Source organism: Eubalaena glacialis, chromosome 3 (assembly GCF_028564815.1).
Source record: "Eubalaena glacialis isolate mEubGla1 chromosome 3, mEubGla1.1.hap2.+ XY, whole genome shotgun sequence".
Lineage (NCBI taxonomy): Eukaryota > Metazoa > Chordata > Mammalia > Artiodactyla > Balaenidae > Eubalaena > Eubalaena glacialis.
The window spans coordinates 65,736,413-65,755,999 of NC_083718.1; the positions used below are offsets into that span (position 1 = coordinate 65,736,413).

The 19,587-nt window shown below is 34.9% G+C and overlaps 1 protein-coding gene across 3 annotated transcripts in view; it reads right to left on the reverse strand.

The window, feature by feature from the left end:
- POU2F1 (POU class 2 homeobox 1) overlaps nt 1-19,587 on the reverse strand; it is a 170,861-nt gene that overhangs the window by 19,486 nt on the left and 131,788 nt on the right. For all 3 annotated transcript variants that reach the window (XM_061183143.1, XM_061183142.1, XM_061183141.1), the window contains 7 exons: nt 18,867-18,993; nt 17,665-17,759; nt 12,145-12,318; nt 7,760-7,901; nt 5,735-5,880; nt 4,283-4,462; nt 2,725-2,830 (listed from right to left, as the gene is read on the reverse strand). In XM_061183143.1, the coding sequence (XP_061039126.1) occupies nt 2,725-2,830; nt 4,283-4,462; nt 5,735-5,880; nt 7,760-7,901; nt 12,145-12,318; nt 17,665-17,759; nt 18,867-18,993 (970 nt within the window). The remainder of the gene's footprint in view (nt 1-2,724; nt 2,831-4,282; nt 4,463-5,734; nt 5,881-7,759; nt 7,902-12,144; nt 12,319-17,664; nt 17,760-18,866; nt 18,994-19,587) is intronic.

The following is a 19,587-nucleotide window of genomic DNA, read 5'->3' on the forward strand; positions in this document are numbered from 1 at the left end:
ATCTGAATATTACAATAAAAAGTGATAGTAGGATTCTAACCTACTGAATACAGAATGATTTCTGAGTCCATATTGATACAGATAGCCTGGATCTGTTATTATTCTGATTCTCATATAATTCCATCATTTCTTCCACATTTATTAGTTGGCTTTCAACTGTAAGGATGAACTTTTCCTTTTCCCCTATATTTCTTGTTTATTAAAAAATAGAGTAAAGTATTCAGGGGAAAAGGGCATATCTGTAACTTGCTCTTATAACAGTTCAGAAAAAAATCACATACAGAAACACAAAGAGGAAAAGGAGAAAGCAAACATAGCAAGATTTTAATATTTGGAGAATGTGAGGAAGAGATTTAGGATTTCTCTGAACTATTCTTATAACTTTTCTGTAAGTCTGAAATTATGTTGAAATAAAAAATTTAAGAAAAAGCTATATGTACGAAGATGTTCATTATAGCATTATTTATAACAGTGAAAACTTCATTCATTTAATAATTACTGGGTATCTTACACTCTAGGTGGTGTGCTGGACACGAGGAATACAATAGCGAACAAGCAAGACCAGTTACGTGGCTTAGAGATTGAGAGGTTTCCTGGGATGTAATATTTGCAGGGCTCAAACTGGAAAAGTTGGTCACCCTCGGTTGAACTTAACCATGATGGTAGCATATGGAAATGGTTATGAAATTACAGTACAACCATTTGATACAAGGGCAAGAGTAGAAAAGTAAAAACTATAACAACAGAGGAAGATATTTATTATTAGATGTTAAGCTAAAAAAAAAAGGATACACTATAAATACTATTAGAATTGTACATCTATATACATATAAAAACAGATATAAAGACAAAATAAAAAGAGTACTCATGGTGATTGTGTCTTTCCTATTTGAATTTCCTATGTTAAATATTTTAATGATTAAAGAAAAATTTCATTCCAAAAGTTACTAACATTTCAGAAAACTGTCATAAATAAATCTAAATAAATGGGCCAAGTAATTGAGTTTAAGAAAATTTGATTAGTCAGTTAAGATCACCAAAAAATAAAAAAAATTTTAGCTCGTTTTGAGTATGTATATCTTCTTAAAATTACCTTCTGCCTCAGATTTGTGCCATTTTTTAAGAAATCTGCAAAGCTATTGTTCTTAATGCCTGAATCATTAGGAATTTTTTTTTGGCAAAAGATGGGTATCTTTAAACCTAATGTAATATGACTTATAATTTGTTTAGAAGGTAAAGTACACAATTTACCAGCCAGTGGCAGTCAGGGTACACAGTAAGTTCCTCAAAGACAGGAATTTCATGTTCCTGGTGCCCAACACAGCGGCAACCAATCACCAACAGTTTGCTTTTTAAGCTGAGGTGCTGAATACTATACACTCTTGAACAGAGGTTTTTAACTTGCCTCTAAGGCATCCAGAAATGGCAAGGCTTGGTAAGGTGGGGACTGATGAGGTTTGTGATTTCTAAACCTCCTTGTAATCTTACTAAAAATTGTGGGTATGTCTACCTTGTGAGGGGAAAAGTTTATAGCTTTCACCAAAGTTTCAAAGAGGTCAAAGACCCAAAAGAGGTCAAAAGTACTGTTCTGAATAAACAAACAATATTATGAAATTTTCTAATAACTTAGAAATTTAATAACTATATAAAGCCATTTATTCAATTTTTACATCATGGTTAGGTCACTTAAAATATGAGTGGAAAAAACCAAATTCCCCAACTCTAGGTTAAATTTAAGCTTGATTATGAAAGATCACAAATCTATCCAATGATTTACTAGCATATATCAACCTGGTGAATAATTACAGAATGTCTTCTGCTTTATGTATCACTAGAAAACTTCTGATGACAACACTAATTTATTTTAGATGTATTTGGAAAATGTGTCACGTAAAGGGAAAACATTTATTTATTCATTTTATTGTGAATGTGCCAAGCACTGATATTTCAAAAGGAATATTCAGATCTTTTGAGAAGTACAAGGTCTATTGGAAAAGAGAGAAGTATAAAATATAACTGTTTATAACATAGGCAGGTGGAAATAAATAGTTTCCTGAAGAAGCTAAAGAGTATATCCAAGAAGGATTGATATCTAAGCTGGAGTAGTTTCATCACTAACAGAAAGAAGTGGAGGCTGGGATGGACAACATTTTACGCTATGGGCATGTTTACAAAGGTAGGAGGAATCCTCTTGTGTGTTGAGGATGGGATGGAGAAAAGACTATGAATTCATGATAAATTTGGACATTTTCCTGAGTGCAAAAAGCTGCAGCTATTAAATGTTTTTAAGGAGAGGAGGAGTTAATTGAAAAAAAGTAACTCTGGGACTTCCCTAGTGGTCCAGTGGTTAAGACTCCATGCTTCTACTGCAGGGGGTGTGAGTTCAGTCCCTGGATGGGGAACTAAAATCCTGCATGCCATGCAGTGCGGCCAAAAAAAAAAAAAAAAAAAAAAAAAAAGTAACTCAGGAAGCAACGTAGAAGACAGATTAATGTGGGAAAGAAAAAAGATAAGAAGATCTTTATGTGAAAGTATTCTTTCTGGAAAAATGTATTATGCCTGATTTTTTTTTTAGAGTTCAGGTTTTCACATATAACTTTTTTAAAAAAAGCAATACATATTTTTAGTTAAAACCTTAATTTACAATTTAATGGCAGATTCTCACAGAAACTTAGCATGGGCCTATCATTTGCCTAACAGCTGCACGGCCTGGCTGCTGCTTACCTGTAACAGAGAGATTAGTTACCGCAGCACTGGTTAAAGGAAGGACTGGATTGACTGTGAGGGTAGTTGCTGCGCTGCTTGTCACAAGGCTTGGCGTGGTTGCCACCTAGAGGTCAGAAGTGAAAATATGCAGAAGCATTTAAAAATCAAAATTTAAAAATTTAAGTCCATATTGTAGATTTATTTTTCCTATAAAATTTTTAAAATTCCAGATACAATAGAATAAAATAAAAGGGCCTAAAAGGAAGTGATTTTATTAATTACTCTTTGATCCTGTAATTGAGAAAACTGGCTTATGTTGAAAGGTTCCTTTTGAATAGATGGTTTTTCACTGATGTTACTAATGGCTTTGCCCAAGTTTTAAAAAGAAATTAATAAAAACAAATTTCCATATTTCAATAGTGTTGAGCAAGACAGAAATATTACACCAGTTATAAACTTAATCTAAACAAGAAAACTATTCAAGGGGATCATGGGATCTGGGGTTCTTGTATTGCTTCTATTTTCAACTATGTGGGGACAAGACTGTCTTGGTTTTGTTTTTAATGAAATGATATTAAGGAAAGAATGTAAAACAAATTTTTAAAAACTGACAGTTTCTTTTTGAAATAAGATAAGTATTTCTACATTTTTGTAAGAAACACTGCCTTCCTTCTATCCTTCCCTCCTTCTTCTAGAACAAATAAATCCAAAACACAAAATAGTCACCTACATAAAAGTGTACCTAATGACTATCTTTTTCATAACTACTATCTCATGAACTTTATGATTAAAGCCTCACCATTTAACAACCATAGCCTTCACTTAACAAACTAGTAAGTGCTATTAATGATGACCTTAGTTTGAAAAGCCTGCCAGTATAGAATAATATTCAAATAAATTAAAAATAAATTAACAAGAAAGTATGAGAAATGCAAACTCAACAATATTCCTATCTTTGGAATCCTGGTTGGAAATGTGGCATCACATTTACAGTTGTCCTAAAGATCAAGGGAGTCACATGACCACTATATGTCCCTTCAGTCTAGGAATACTATTCTAATGTTAACAGCAGAGGTTACTCAGTGAGGTTATAAATAAAAGGCCCACATGTTGGTGAAAATCTGAGACAACTGTTTTAATACAAGTTCAGAGCTAAAGGTTATCTGGGAATTTATTGTCACTTAATCATGTATGTGTAAGTTTAATAAATTGAGCTTTAGAACCCAACATGAATAAGTGCAACTAAAGATTTTTTTAGATAACTGGAATTAGCCACAAATTTACTCCCAGTTACAGAGTAACCTAATAAACTACATCAGAGAAGAGAATAATGGAACTGCAGAGAAATAGGAAAGGATTAAAACTGTTTGCTTTAAAAAAGAAAGATCAGTAAGTTCTTGGGTTAATAACAAGACATTTAATTACTTTTGTAACATTTAAAATATAAATTTATATATCTTTATTCAACATGAATATATACAATAAATTCCTATAATGAAATAAATTCATTTGATAGGGTATTTGTAAAATTGTAAAAATTAACCCTTGAGCATGCCTCCCTATTTTTCATCCTTACCAGTGAGGTCGGGCTGGGGAAAATTGCTTTGATAGGTGAGCTGCTGGTCCCACCACTGCTCGGTGGGTTGATTCTTTTTTCTTTCTGGCGGCGGTTACAAAACCAAACACGTATCACCTCCTTTTCCATATTAAGTTGATCAGCAATCATGGTGATCTCTTCCGAGGTAGGCTTTTGATTCTGAAGAGGAAAAAAAAAAATCACCTTTTGGAAAAACTTTTTGAACTACTGACATAACCATGTCATTAAATGAATAAACAAACGGGGAGGAGGAACAATAAGAGAATGAAATTGGGATATACAAGGCCACATTATTCCACTTTTAACAAAGAACTTCTATAGACAGACATTCTAATGAACATGTATTTATTAAATGTAGTCATATTAACTTAGAATAAGTTATTCTTGAATATTTACATATTTTTTATTTTAAGGGCAATTAATCGTGAATGAAACCAATACCTTATTTATTAGTGGGAATTTAAGAACTTCCCCAGTGCTTCATGCATATAATCTCACTTGGACAATGTGAGGCAGGCCATAAGCCTGTGGGGCAGGAAAGGCAGTTATTTTACAGATAAAGGGACTTCAGCTTAGGAAACCACGTAACTTGACCAATCACACAGTTAATAAGTGGCAGAGCAGATAAAGACTCCTGTTTCAGTGCTCCTTCCATGGTGCTCAAGGCTTTTCTGAATTAGAGAAGTCAAAATTTTGTTGGAAGCTTTGATTGTGATATTCCCTGGTACCAGAAAAAAAAACAAACCAAAAAAAACATGCCAAATACCTGTTGAAATAACTTGAACTCTATAGCTCATCAAGGCCTTCAGTGTTCTGGTTCCAAACACTACAGTTTAGCCAAACCAAACTACTTGTGTTTCCCCTGATACATGTCATGGCTTTTCTCTCTGGATGCCTCTGCTTGAAGCGCTTTCCTACCACCTCTCCCTACCTGTGGAATCCCTATGTATCCTACAGCAGCTGCTCCCTGCCTCTCTCACTTTGAGTGCTCACATGGAGCTCTAAGCCTGGTCTCTCCTGAACCCTGAAGCACTCTGGTTTTGTTTCCTTATGTTCAGTAACTTACTTGGTCTCATTGTCTCCAATATGTTTATAAGCATCCATTAGGGCTGAAGCTTATAAGTCCATATTTTATGGTCTACGGCAGCGGTCCCCAACCTTATGGCACCAGGGACCAGTTTCATGGAAGACAATCTCTCCACGGATGGGGGTGGAGGGGGTGGGTGTGTGTATGTGGATGGCTCAGGTGGTAATGCAAACTATGGGGAGCCGCAGGTGAAGCTTTGCTCACTCGCCCGCCACTCACCTCCTGCTGTGCGGCCCGGCTCCTAACAGGGAACCAGGGACCTCTGGGGACCCCTGGTCTACGGCACTTAACAATAGTATTATACAGACAACCCCATGTATATGAAAAGTAAAAACCTCACTAACCTCCAAGAAACTCTTCTCTAAGGCCACACGGATGTTGGTCTCTATGCTGGTGCGTTTCTTCCTCCTACGGTTCAAGCCCTCAATTCCCATCCCTGGAGAATTCAGGGCACTTGGGCTGGAGAGAGCCGAATCAGATGAGAGGTTCTCTGTAAGAAAGAAGAAAACACGTAAATCAAATCAGCTGAGCATGATTCATGCACACGATACATGTATTAACAACAACAATAAAACTGACCGAAGTATTTTAGGCTAAAAGCAAGTATGAAAGGTTTTCATAACCTACATTAAAATACTGTTCACTACCATGGATCTTTCTGCTGTTCTTTTTTTTTTTTTTTTTTTTTTTTTTAATTTTTATTTATTTATTTTTGGCTGTGTTGGGTCTTCGTTTCTGTGCGAGGGCTTTTCTCTAGTTGTGGCAAGCAGGGGCCACTCTTCATCGCGGTGCGCGGGCCTTTCACTCTCGTGGCCTTTCTTGTTGCGGAGCACAGGCTCCCGACGCGCAGGCTCAGTAGTTGTGGCTCACGGGCCTAGTTGCTCCGCGGCATGTGGGATCTTCCCAGACCAGGGCTCGAACCTGTGTCCCCTGCATTGGCAGGCAGATTCTCAACCACCGCGCCACCAGGGAAGCCCCTTTCTGCTGTTCTTATTGGCATTCTTTGTCTCAGGATGGTTGACTATACCGTCATTGCTATTCTTTGATTTGTTTCTGAAAAAGCAGAAGTTTACTATTCCTATCCTTACTCTCAGCTCTACCTCTTCTGAGCTCTGCTCTTATGTTTTGGTTTTGTTTGCTTATTTATTTATTAGCTCTAGGGATAAAAGGAAGAAAGCTTTTTGGAAATTATCAAATGTTTAACATTTATCTTGCAAATGACCTCTCATTTTATTTCAGTGGTATTCCTCCCCTTCCCCCCAAAGCAAACAAATAATGAAACATTTCTAAACTATTTAAAGTTTAAACAAGGTTCTGTCATTTAACAGTTTAATGACCCTGAGCATGTCACAGACATCTCTGAGTTTCTTTCCACTCTCTATATAAAATGAGATGGAGGGGGCAGACCAGTGGTTCTCACCTGTGGAACTCAGAAAGATTCCAGATGCTGAGGCCATACCCAGAACTACGAAATCAGACTGTCCAAGGTTGGGAGTTACAGGTTTGTCTTTTCCAAAGACCTGAATTTTGTTCACATCTACAATGAGAACCATAGTCTAGGGGATCTCTATGGTTTCTTACAGCTCTCATAGTCTATGATTCCGCGACTCAAAATTCAAAATTTCCAAAGGGAAACTTCAGCACAAAACACATAAGTTAAAACTAACAGCTCAATTTATGTATGAAATTGGTGGTCATTTTTTAAAAATTGAAGTATAGATGATTTACAATATTGTGTTAGTTTCAGGTATATGGCAAAGTGATTCGGTTACATACATTTTTTCAGATTATATTCCATTATAGGCTATTATAAGATATTGAATATAATTCCCTGTGCAATACAGCAGATACTTGTTGCTTATCTATTTTATGTATAGTAGTAGTTTGCATTCATTAAACTCATACTCCTAATACGTCCCTCCCTCCCTCTCCCATTTTGGTAACCGTAAGTTTGTTTTCTATGTCTGAGTCTGTTTCTAAATGAATATAGACTCATTTGTATTATCTTTTAGATTCCACATATAAGTGATATCATATAGTATTTGTCTTTGACTTATTCACTAAATTTAATATTCTCTAGGTCCCCTCTTCAACTTCCTTCAACTGTCTCTCACCCTGGGCTCAAATACAAGAAATATTCCAAAGCTAAAAATTATTGCTGATTATGTACCTTGTAATTACTAGCCTACTTAAATGAATTAGCTCTCTGATTTATGTAGTCATAATTTATATTGATCCTCCAAAGATTGTGAGCTTCAAGGTTCTGTAGTACCAATAATGTAATAAGAAATATAAACCCCAATTAATACAACAATCCCTCCTATACAATTTCAATGAACAATGAGGAAATGTTTTATACATTCACCCACCTGCATCATTTAGCCACTTCTCCAAAAGTGGCTTTAACTTGCACATGTTCTTAAAGCTGAGGTTCAAGGCTTCAAAACGAGAGATGGTAGTTTGGCTGAAGTCATTTCCATACAGTTTACCCATAGCGAGCCCAACATCGCCCTGCAGAATAATACAGAACAGGAGAGGGGAGAGAAAGAGAGAAAAGATTCATCTAATGTTATGGTCTTCACTCGAGGGTGCTGCTCCAATAACTGTTCTAGACAAAGAATCAGCAATCATTCCATTTACTGGGTCCTACAAAAACATCCATTCCTAAGCTGAGCACAGTATTCCAGTGAGGGCTGTTAGGTCTTGACTGTGACAACATTCAAAACTGTTCCATATTCTCTCCATCTTGAATCTCTTCTTGCTACCTATGTAATAACTGAGATATCAAGTGTTTCTACTAACTCTCAAAAGGTGGTGCTGATATTCTACCAAGTCCCTTAATTGATGCAACCAAAGTGATCTAAGTAATCTTTAAAAATCAGTTAACCTGTATCACCTACAGGGTTAATAGATGTAACTGTCTGGATAACCTTAGGTATTTCTGAACTAACCAAACTTCCCATAAATCACTTTAAAATTTAGAAATAATGCCTCATTCTTTTTTCCTGTAAAGTATTTCTGGAAGCAGTGAAAAAAATCTCCTTTCCACCCTTAGTTTGGATTTCAAAGTTTGTTACAAAAACCAGGTATTCTAAAAAGACTACTTTTGTAACCATTATAGAGATAGAAATTCACAGTAGAGAGGTTTGACCCATTTAGTCAAACCTTTATGGGCACTGGAAACTTGGTAACCTTACAGCAATAGAACAATGATCCCCTGAATATATTACAAAAAATATCTTTCTCTATAAGCCTATAACCTTTGAAATGTATAGAGTGCTTTTCCTCCAGCTGAATCTCTCTTGTTAAAGCTGAAAAAGGCATATCTGAATGGTTATTGTATATATAGATAATAGAAGCTCATGGGGTGGAAATAATTCACGCTCTCATTTCAGTTAGTTCAGTGACAGGGCAGAAAAGCAACGTTTCTGGTCCAAAATACTACATAGCTAATTCCACTAGAGACAGCCAACTCCCAACTATCCTGACAAAACTCATTTTGAATTAGGATTATTCCAGTCCTTTGATTTCTCTCCCCTACAATCCATATTTTGGATAGTACATTGTTTATTAGCACCTGCGTTAGGGGTTAGTCAGGGAAAAGAAAACATTTCTTTTTAAACTCCAATTTCTTACTGGTGAGCAACTTCTGATAAAAAGTTTAACAGAGGAGAAATGTTAGAACTATAAGATAAAATGAGACATTGAGAATACCTGAACTCCAACTGATCTATATTCTAATCTTTCCCATAGGATAGATGGGAATTTAAATAACCACCAGCTACATGTGGTTATTTAAATTTAAATTAATTCAAAATCAGATAAATTAAAAATTTAGTTCCTTAGCACTACTAGCCACCTTTCAAGTACTCAATAGCCACATGTGGATAGTGGCTATTGTACTGGATGGCACAAATACAGAACATTTCCATCATCACAGAAAGTTTTATTGACAGTTCTAAATATACTATCTCACAGAAGTAGAGCAAAAGTAGACTGCTTATTGATTTCCTTCCAATTGTAGTAAAACCCAAAGAACCAGGACGGTGTGAGTAGAGCATAAGTGTTATCCATTATCTCTATATACAAATATATCTATAAACATATTTATAGGTTTTACCTATAGCATTATCTCTATACATTTATTAAAGCTTACTTCATTTAGTCAACAAATATTCACTAGGTACCTACTACATGTCAGGCATTAAACTATGCTTTGTGTGTCACATATATTCATGTCTTGGTCACTTTATTTGTTTAGATTATAGCTTCCTAGAAAACTAAGGCCAACTAAACCCTGTAACTCTTTGAATGTAAGACCTGCTGTAGAAGTCAGACGGTAATAAATGTTTTCTGACATTATAATTGCATAATTCACTAAAAATTTTTCACAAACTTCTGTAATACCTTTCTATGAAAAGTAACAATAACGACAATTAAAAAAAATGAAATACCTATTCAAAAATCACACCATAATAAGAAACAATGCCTTCAGTGGGTGGTTGGAAATAAAGCTATGCCATCAGCTAACTAAAACTATGGCAATAAATGACAAATCCACTTGACTGAGATTTATAATACAATTGTACTTCACATTTAAAGGATTTCATTGACTAAAAAGCAACAGGTACCTCAGTTAATATACTAATTTTCACTAATTTGATATAAGCTTGGTCTAGTGCTTTTGTAACTCACAACCATCTTAGGTTCTCCCCCTCACAAAAGTAAATGTTTGAAGCAGTTGACTCATACCTAATCTGAACTATATTATATCCCTAATCTGAACTATACTATATCTGAACTATATTACATATATATATTTTAAAAAGCAAAGGAAAAAAGGAACAAAGACTGGGATTAGGAAATAATGTATCACATATGATGGATGGTGTTAGACTATGGCATGCCTTCTAATTATGTAATGACATCTACAGTAATCCTTAATAACCAATTATAAAGTTAGAAAACAACTACTGTTTAAAACACCTAATAATACGTATATTTACTCAGAGAATAGGGATTTGTTTGTTTGTTTCAACTAATAACTGGAATGTCTAACTTACCCTCTGTGTGTGTGTGTAAATAAATTAGATACAAAGCAATGTTTAAAAAACTATAGTTGAGGTATCTGACTTAAAAACAAAGGTTGATCTTCCCATTCTGCACCAGTAATTTTGTGCCTTAATCCACACAGTCAAGGTTTGTGAAATGTTGCCACTGCTAAAGTCAAAGTCATTTTGAAAAATAAGGAAGAGCTGTGCCAAATAATAGAATAAAACCATACAGCAGAACACCAGACCATAGGGAAGCTCTTTTATAGAAAAAGGAGAGAGAGAGAGAGAAAGAGCAACAACCCTGGCAGTATGTTGGGTCAAATGCCACAAAAAGGCAAACCACTATCTGGGTAAAAGTTAAAGATTTTTAAAGGTCTTAACATCCCTGGCATATCACTCAGGCAACAATCTCCTAGGAAACGTAAGAGTATGCTGTGCTAATAGCCTAAGAGTTGAAGCATTGCTAAACATGCCAACCTTATACTTACTTAAGCTTATTAATTTACCCCTATCAATCTAGTTGTATCTTTTAGCTTTCTTTCTGAAAACAAGCCACATGGTTTAGATGTTTCAAAAGTACTAAAATCTTTCTGAATTGTAATTTGTTTCTTCACAACTGAGACTCCTCACAAACATAAGTGCATTTTCTCTAAAATTACATCTATTTAAAAAAAAAATTTTATGTTCTCAATAAATAGTTTCTTTGAGCAAAAATAAATTACCAAAGAAATACAAGAAATAAAAGCCTGTTCTTAAAAACACAGGGATGTCATTTTGGAGGAGCCCAGTGACCGCACTAGGCTCACTAGTGAATAGGCGGCGCACTACTGTACGTTCAACATAAAATAATTTGTATAGTATTTAAGTGGTGGCTTAAATTTCAAACAGTAATTATATTCTCTGGGAAAAAACCATCATGTTTCTCCTGATCCCATTAAAATGCCCAATCCAATCTATACTTCAGTAATTTTATTTCACCTAATGATCCTGTATCATTTTACATAAATGTCATTCAGTTTAATTCTTTTCCTGCTTTAAAAAGTATTACTTGTGACAGGTTAATTAAAGAGTGAGTCAGGAGGAGTGCTTGGGAAAAAACCCATATACCCCAACACCTGTTTAAACCATTAAGCTTATTATACTTTAAAAGCCCTCTGCTAGGTGACATTTAAAAAAATTAATTTGGAATTATTGTGCGTGTGTGTGTGTGTGTGTGTGTCCACCACCCCTTTCTCTCTTCCAAAAAATGATTTTAAAAAAGTCTTTCAAACATTTCCCCTTTCAGCTACTATAAAAGACCTTGTAATCTTTACTCCTCTCAATCTTACACATATGTAGCACGAAGGTCTAGAACCAGATGTTTTTCAAGTAACAAAGCCCTCAGTATAGTTATATCATCCTCCAACATAATCTTTTAAATTCTCACCATGTATTGGTATAATTCTAATTTCAGAGGCCTATGTTCTGAGAGAAATCTTAACGATTTTAACCTAACAGTAAATTATAAATTTATAAATGAATACATACGATGAAAGTCTAAACTTATAAATGCAGAAAATGGCTAACAAAAAGTTACAGTCTAAAACTGAAAAAGAATGCTGAGAAATATATTGTTCCTTAGAAGTCTCTTTGGACATGGAAAGCAAATATTTGGACCCAGCCAAGGAGGGAAACCTAAGTTAAAGGTGGGTTCATCTTACCTGAGTGAATCCAAGTTTGATTCGTCTTTGTTTGAAGGTCTTGGCAAATTGCTCAAGCTCCTCAAGGTCACTGGGCTCCTCCAAGCTGGGAGTATCAATTCGCTTTGGCGTTGACTGGCTCTGTGGAAGTGTCTGAATTGGGGTTGCTGCTATTGTGCGTGTTGGGGTGGCTGGCTGTTAGAGAAGGAACAAAAGAATAAGAACAAACATACACCACAATATTTAAGTTTATATCTGGAATGGCTGCAAGTAAACAATTTAAGGAAACGGCTGTATTCAAGAACTACGAAGACCATGTGTCACTGTAGAAGGTACAACATAATACCCAGTGAGAAAAGCAGAGTGTGATGCTATATACACTATAATTACAGTTAAGGTTAAACATGTAAGTCTATGGAAGACTTGAATACACAAAACTGAAATCCATTGTCTTTGGGTTTTCAAATGGTTTGAATACATGCATCTCATGCCATTTAATAAATCAGTCTTTATTTTTAAGAATGTGTATCATAAACATGCCACTTAAACTATAAGTTTCAAAACAGCAGAGACCATACCTGTCTTATCACTATCATATCTCCAACTTGTAACACAATATTATAAAAAATATATAAGATTATTAAAACTATTTTAAGGGGGAAAAGTAAATCACCTACAGTTTAAATAACTTAATAGCTTCACTTCTGCCTACTTGTTCAAGTTTTCGTACATAGAGCTACATTTTTTATGCTGTTTTTAATCTGTTGCACTAAATTTAATCTGTAAATGTTTCTCACAAATTACAATTTTCAAATCTTTACTAACAAGGCATACATCCCACACATCAGAGTAATTTTTAAAATGTGATTAATACATTGGAATGGACCATAGGGCATAAAATCGAAGAGTAAACATTTTTAATTTAATTGAGGTATGACTGACATACAAAAAAGTTGTACACATATAATGTATACATCTTGATGAGTTTGAAGATAAGTAAACACCCATGAATATATACCATCACCATATACAATGCCCTAAATTTATCCAGTACCCCTAGAAGTTTTCATCCTCCCTCAGATCTACATTCTTAACCTTAACTGTAATTATGGTAACATAATTTTATACTCTGCTTTTCTCACTTAACATTGTTTTAGTTTTTTTCCCTATGTTGTTTCAATCATCGTAATTATCATTTTCAAAGGCTGACTGAAAGGCAATATTATCATAATTTATTTAACAATTTCTTCATTGCTAGGCACTTTTTCATTTGTTTTCACTAACAGGTAACACCACAATGAAAAACTTTGTGCATACAGTTCTTTTTTCCACCTTTGTAATTAGTTCTTTGAGATAAATTCACAAAGGATTTTCTATAACTGGATAAAGAGTACACCATAAACAATTTCATGGCTTTTGGTACACATTATACATAATGCTGGTTCTCATTATACCATGTTCTCCACATGATTTGTATTAGCAGTTTTAAAAAATGTTTTGCTAACTCAGGGAGTAAATTGTACTTTGCTGTTTCCTTAATTCATATTTCTCTTATTACTTAAAGCCAAATTTTCCCCACGTGTTAATTATTATCTGTATTTCGTTTCATGTGAATTGAACTTACATCCATAACCCATTTGTATATTAATGATATCCTTATTCTCATCCTTATCCTTAAAGAGCTCAATCAAATGTTATAAAGTCTTTGTCTGTTGTATTAATACAAGTAATTTTCCCAATCTGCTTTTTTCCTTTTATTTTTCAGTGTACATAAGTCTTAAATTATCATTTGGGTGAACTTTTGTTTTTTTCCTTTCTAATATCTTCTGTTGCTTCAAATCTGAGAAAGCTTTGACTTATTTCTAACTTGGATAAAATTCCTTTTAATATTCTGCTAGCTTCTTCTACGTCTTTTAAAATATTTAATTACTGAAATCCATCTAAAGTTTATTTGGGGACATGAGGGTATAATCTATTTTTTTTTTAAAAAAAGAAAATATTAAATCTCCTTATTACACAAACACAAGGCTACACTGTTTTACTCACAACCTCTGAGTAGAACCCACCCTTCTGAGTATTCACTACTGGGATGTGCTGCCCTGACTCTGCATCATAACTGCTCAGTTAACCCCTCCTGTGAACAGAAGCCCAGGTGAGAGATTATAGGACAAGATTACAGATGAAGTCCATGGTTATGTGCTTTTTTCTTGTAATTTAAATGGGTCATATACCCCTAACTTTGACCTCATTAGTAATATGCTTTCTCCAACTGAACTAACTGGCCCTGAAAATGCACAAGAGGAATTACACAGGCCTACACCTGGGGTAAGTTCCTCTCTATCATCCTGCTTCAATGAAGACAACAAAATTCATCTCTCTGGCAGTTGACACTGAGAAAATTTTAATATGACCATCTGGAGGAGCCCAAAACTGTACCAACCATATTAGAGTCCTATGTGGTTGTAACTTCCCACTGAAACTGGTTGATAAGTAGAGGTGAGTCTCAACTATCAGATGGTTGCTTCATTTCTAGGCTTGAAGTAGCCCCGTTCTCAAATAATATAGGACTAAAAATAGCTTGGGTACCTCTTGGTGGGGTGGTTACACATAAGTTACCCCAACTCCAGAAACCTCAGGCTGGACTGGGCCAGATCTAGAAATAGTAGAGTAAAATTCAGTGAGCAGGAGTCAAGATGAAGCTACAACAGCCCTGCCACTGTTTACAAAGCTCGTAGGCCAGGAAAGAATTGCTGGTATAGGCTTTTTTCCAACCTCATTTTTATAATTCAGCTTATTCACAGTTAAGTGCACCATTTAAAAGTGTACAGTTTGATGTGTTCTGACAACTATATAGTCATATAACTGCTACCACAATTAAGATGCAGAATATTTCCATCACCCCCAAAAGTTTCCTTGTGTCCTTTGCTGTCAATCCCCACCCCCAGCCCCCAGCCCCTGGCAACCATTGATACGATTTCTGTCCCTATAGTTTTGTCTACTGTAAAATACCATATAAATTGAATCATAGAGTATACAGTCTTTTATGTTTGGCTTCTTTCACTTAGCATAATGCTTCTGAAATTCATACATGACGTTGAATGTATCAGAAGTACATTTCTTTCTATGGCTGAGTAGCATTCCATCATATAGATATGCCCAAATTCATGTTATCTATTCACCAGCTGATGAATGTTTAGGCTGTTTCCACTTTGGGGTGATTACGAATAAAACTGCTAGAACAGTCAGTCATACACAGGTCTTTGTGTGGACAAATGCATTCATTTCTAAGAGTAGAACTGCTGAGTCATAAGGTACATGTAAATTTAACTATATAAGAAACTGCCAAGATGTTTTCCAAAGTCTCTGTACCAATTTGCAACCCCACAGGCAATATAAAAGAGCTATAGTTGCTTTATATTCTCATCAACACTTGGTATTATTATAGTCTTTTTAATTTTGCCCATTCTAATGGGTGTGTAGTGATATTTTTTTTGCATTTTCCTGATGACTAATAATTTTGAGCATCTTTTCATATGCTTATTGGGTATTTACGTGCCTTCTTTGGTGAAGTATCTTCAAATATTTTGCATACACTCCCTTTTAAAAAAAAACCACGTTGTCTTATTGAGTTCTTTATATATTCTGGATACAAGTCTTTTATTAGATATAAGTTTTAAGAATATTTTCTTCCAGTCTGTGGCTTTTCTTTTTATTTTTTCAACAGAAGCTTTTAATTTTTATGAAATTAAATTTATCATTTGTTTTCTTTTACAGTTAGTGCTTTTTGTGTCCCACTTAAGAAATCACTATCTTACACAAGGATACAAAGATTTTCCCCTAAGTTTTCTTCTAGAAGTTTAGGTCTGCAACCCTTTTCAAATTAATCTTTGTGTATCATTGTGAAATAAGGAGTAAGGTTCATTATTTTTTTTTTGCCTATGGCTAGCAAATTGTTTCAGCACCTGAAACAAGACTTTCCTTTTCCCACTGAAATCCTTAGGCACCTTTGTGGGAAATCAGTTGGCTCTATATGTGTGAGTGTACTGGACTTCTGTTCCATTTCTATTCATATGCCATTACCACACAGTCTTTATTACTGTATTTTATAATAATTCTTGACATCAACTTTCTTACTTTTCAAAATTGTTTGGCTATTCTATGTCCTCTACAAGCCTGTACAAATGTTGGAAACACCATGCAAATTTCTACAAAGAAAGCCTGTAGATATTAATTGGGACTGTGTTGAATTTATAGATCAGTTTGGAGAGAACTCACATTTTAACAACCAAAGTCTTCATGAACACATTATATCTCTCCATTTATTTAGGTCTTTCACTCAGCAAGATTTTTTAGTTTTCAACATATAGGTTTTACAAATGTTCTGTTAAATTTATCCCTAATTACTGTAAATATTTTTCTTCTTAATTTCAATTTCCAAATGATTGTTGTTAGTATATAGATTTTTGTATATTGACTTTGTATCCTACATACTTGCTAAACTCAATTATTAATTCCAGCGACTTTTTTGTAGATTCCTTGGATTTGGATTCCTTGGATTTGGATTTTCTACATAGACAATCATGTCATCTACCAATTAAGACACTTTACTTCTTCCTTTCTAATCTATATGTCCTTTATTTATTTTTCTTGTCTTATTGCCTTGCTAGGCCCTTCAGTGCAATGCTGAATAAAAGTGGTAACAGTGTACATCCTTGCCTTGTTCCTGATCTTAGGGAGAAAGTATTCAGTCTTTATGATGGTTTTTCTGTAGATGCCTTTTAGCAGGTTGGGAAAGTTACCTCCTAATTCCTAGAAGAGTTTTTATCATAAACAGTTGTTGAATTTTGTCTAATCTAGTAATTTGTTAGTATTAACTGATAACTTCCACGAGTATGGACAAAGAGAATCAGAGATGGAAGGGGAATTCAGGATCAGCTAGCTCAATCACCTAATTTACCTATGAGGAAACAGAGGTGCAGAGAGGTGAAATGACATGCTCAAAATCACAGCTAGGAAAGAAACAGAACTAGCTCTAAAGCTTAAACCTCTAGATGCCTAGACCTGCCTAAACCCTCTAGATGCCTTAAACTCTGGTAAAAATTAGCTAAAGCAACATCTGAAAGTTGAGATGGAATAAAACACAGAGATAAGAGCTTCTTTGCAGTTTCTGAGAAAGAGCAAAGGGCAATGATGGGTTTTAACTCAGGCTCTAGGTCTAGCTCAAGTGGTAATCTCTACTGCCAAATATCAGGGTGGGGAGGGTGGTCAAACAGCCAGAACTCATTACTCATTTGGTGCTAACACAGTTATTCTTTATGAAAATATAAGAAAATAGGGACTCCTTGAAGATTTTCAAAGACTACATCAATTTGGTAGCACTGCTTTATCAAGCTGATAAGCCTAGCTTTGAAACTTTGGTGAGTTTTTGAAAACTATTTGAAGTATTTTTATTAAGGGGTTGTGGTTTTAAGTTAAACAAATCCCCAAAGAGTCTCAAGACAACAGGATAAAAGAAAGCAACCCTCATGGAAGAAAACCGACCTGGGAGGTGAGGGTGATGCTTGGCTGCGACTGTAGGAGGTTGGCTTGGCTTTGCTGAGGTAGTTGCGTTAAAAGATTTTGCGCTTGCAGGAGACCTGTAAAACACAAACATGTTATGTCAAACGTTAAAGATTACCTTGAACAAATGTCAAAAGAAAAAATGAGAAAGTGAAGTGAAAATTTCCAACTGATCGCCTGATAGTCTTACTGGTCTTAAAACTCTTAATGTCTTATTTGCCTAAAATTCAGTCTTGTTAAATACAATTTGGGCAAGAAGATATGGAACAAACTAAAACTGGTAGATGTCTTTAGTGTAACCTGAATAACCTCTCTGATTGGCCAATTCTTTATTTTACCAAGGAATGGATGAAAGTGAAGAAGTATTCTAAATGGAAGCAGCTTGAAACTCCAAAAAAAAAGAAAGCTCAACTTCTTAACCCAGAAGCCATTAGAAACAGCTAGTATATGCTGGGACAGAGAACTATCTAGTTCATTAAAGGGGCAGGCTATCCTATCCATTAAAAGTGGCATAGGTTATTTATACAATAAAAGATTTTGGAATGAATGATCAAGAAGAAAAAAGGCTAAAAAACAGAAATAATGAGGAATCAATAGAGATGCACTAATGTTCCTTGAAGCCTTGATACTCTGATACTGTCTATACTGATTCCATCACAAACATGATTGAACTTTATACAGCAGTAACACAACAATATTCAGCACTAAAAGGCCTTGAAGATATTTTTTATAATTCACAAAATTTGCACAGTTTCTAACGTGACACCCTCTCCTTCTTAAACTTTAAAAGAAAACAAATGATTGTTAGAAGCGTATACTTACAATGCTCAGCCCATTCTTTGAACACATTCCCATGAAAAACTATCAAAACATAGAAGCAATTTATCCAACGTATGTTCAGCATGTTGAAGAATTTAATTTAGAATTTTGGCCAAACTCATGGTCCTGCTTACTGATTAAACAGATGAAAGGCAGTGAAGGATGACCTTCAATAATTAGGTATGCATGACAAAAAAAATATTTTTCTCAACATGAATACTGAGCTTAAAGTTAAATAAAATTTAATAGAAACACTGTTCTAATGGACAGCTTCTGGGCCAAAATGACAGTAGTCAGCATGTATGTCACCCAAGTGGACAGCCTTGGTGTACCGTACCACTAATAAGCTCTAAGGAGGCACTCACCCTGCTGGCCCTGGGGCGTCTGTGAGATGATAAACTGCGCTGGTTGCAGGTTGGTGGTTGGATGTACCAACACAAACTGTTGCAGGTTGAGATTCTGCTGCTGAAGTTGTTGCAGTTGTTGCAGATCCTAAAAAATTAGGATTAAAACATGGATTGGAGACTCTGAAATAAAAGCTTGCTTAATCTTAAGGTTCCCAGATGATGAATTCTGCCATCCAAATAAAGATTAAGAGTCAGTATTTGACATTCTTATAAACTCCCAACAAGGATGTGCTCTGGGTGCATTCACAAAGCATGTGAAGAAACCTGGAGCTGCTACAAGGACTTGTTATTTCTGTGGGCATATATTGTGTCGTGACTTATGCTATATCTAATTTTCAATAGTTATTTAAAATTCCCTCAGAACAAATGCTTATGGTTGTGTTTTTAACATGCAGAGACCAATATGGGTTTTTCTCTCAAGTGAGAAAAGAATATGTTGAGTTTTTAAGTGTTTGATTAGAGTTTTCTCTTGTTAAGCAAAAATTGAGAGTGCTACATCTGAACTTCCATCGATAAATTAAAAGATTTATAATGATTCATGAAATGTGGCACCAGCCTATCTAACTCAACTGAGAAATCAGTGTAAAAATTAAAAAAAAATAGCTATCCATATAAAAATCTGATCTACAACATATTAAACTTGCTTATATTGGCCTAGTATTTTACAATTTTCAACATG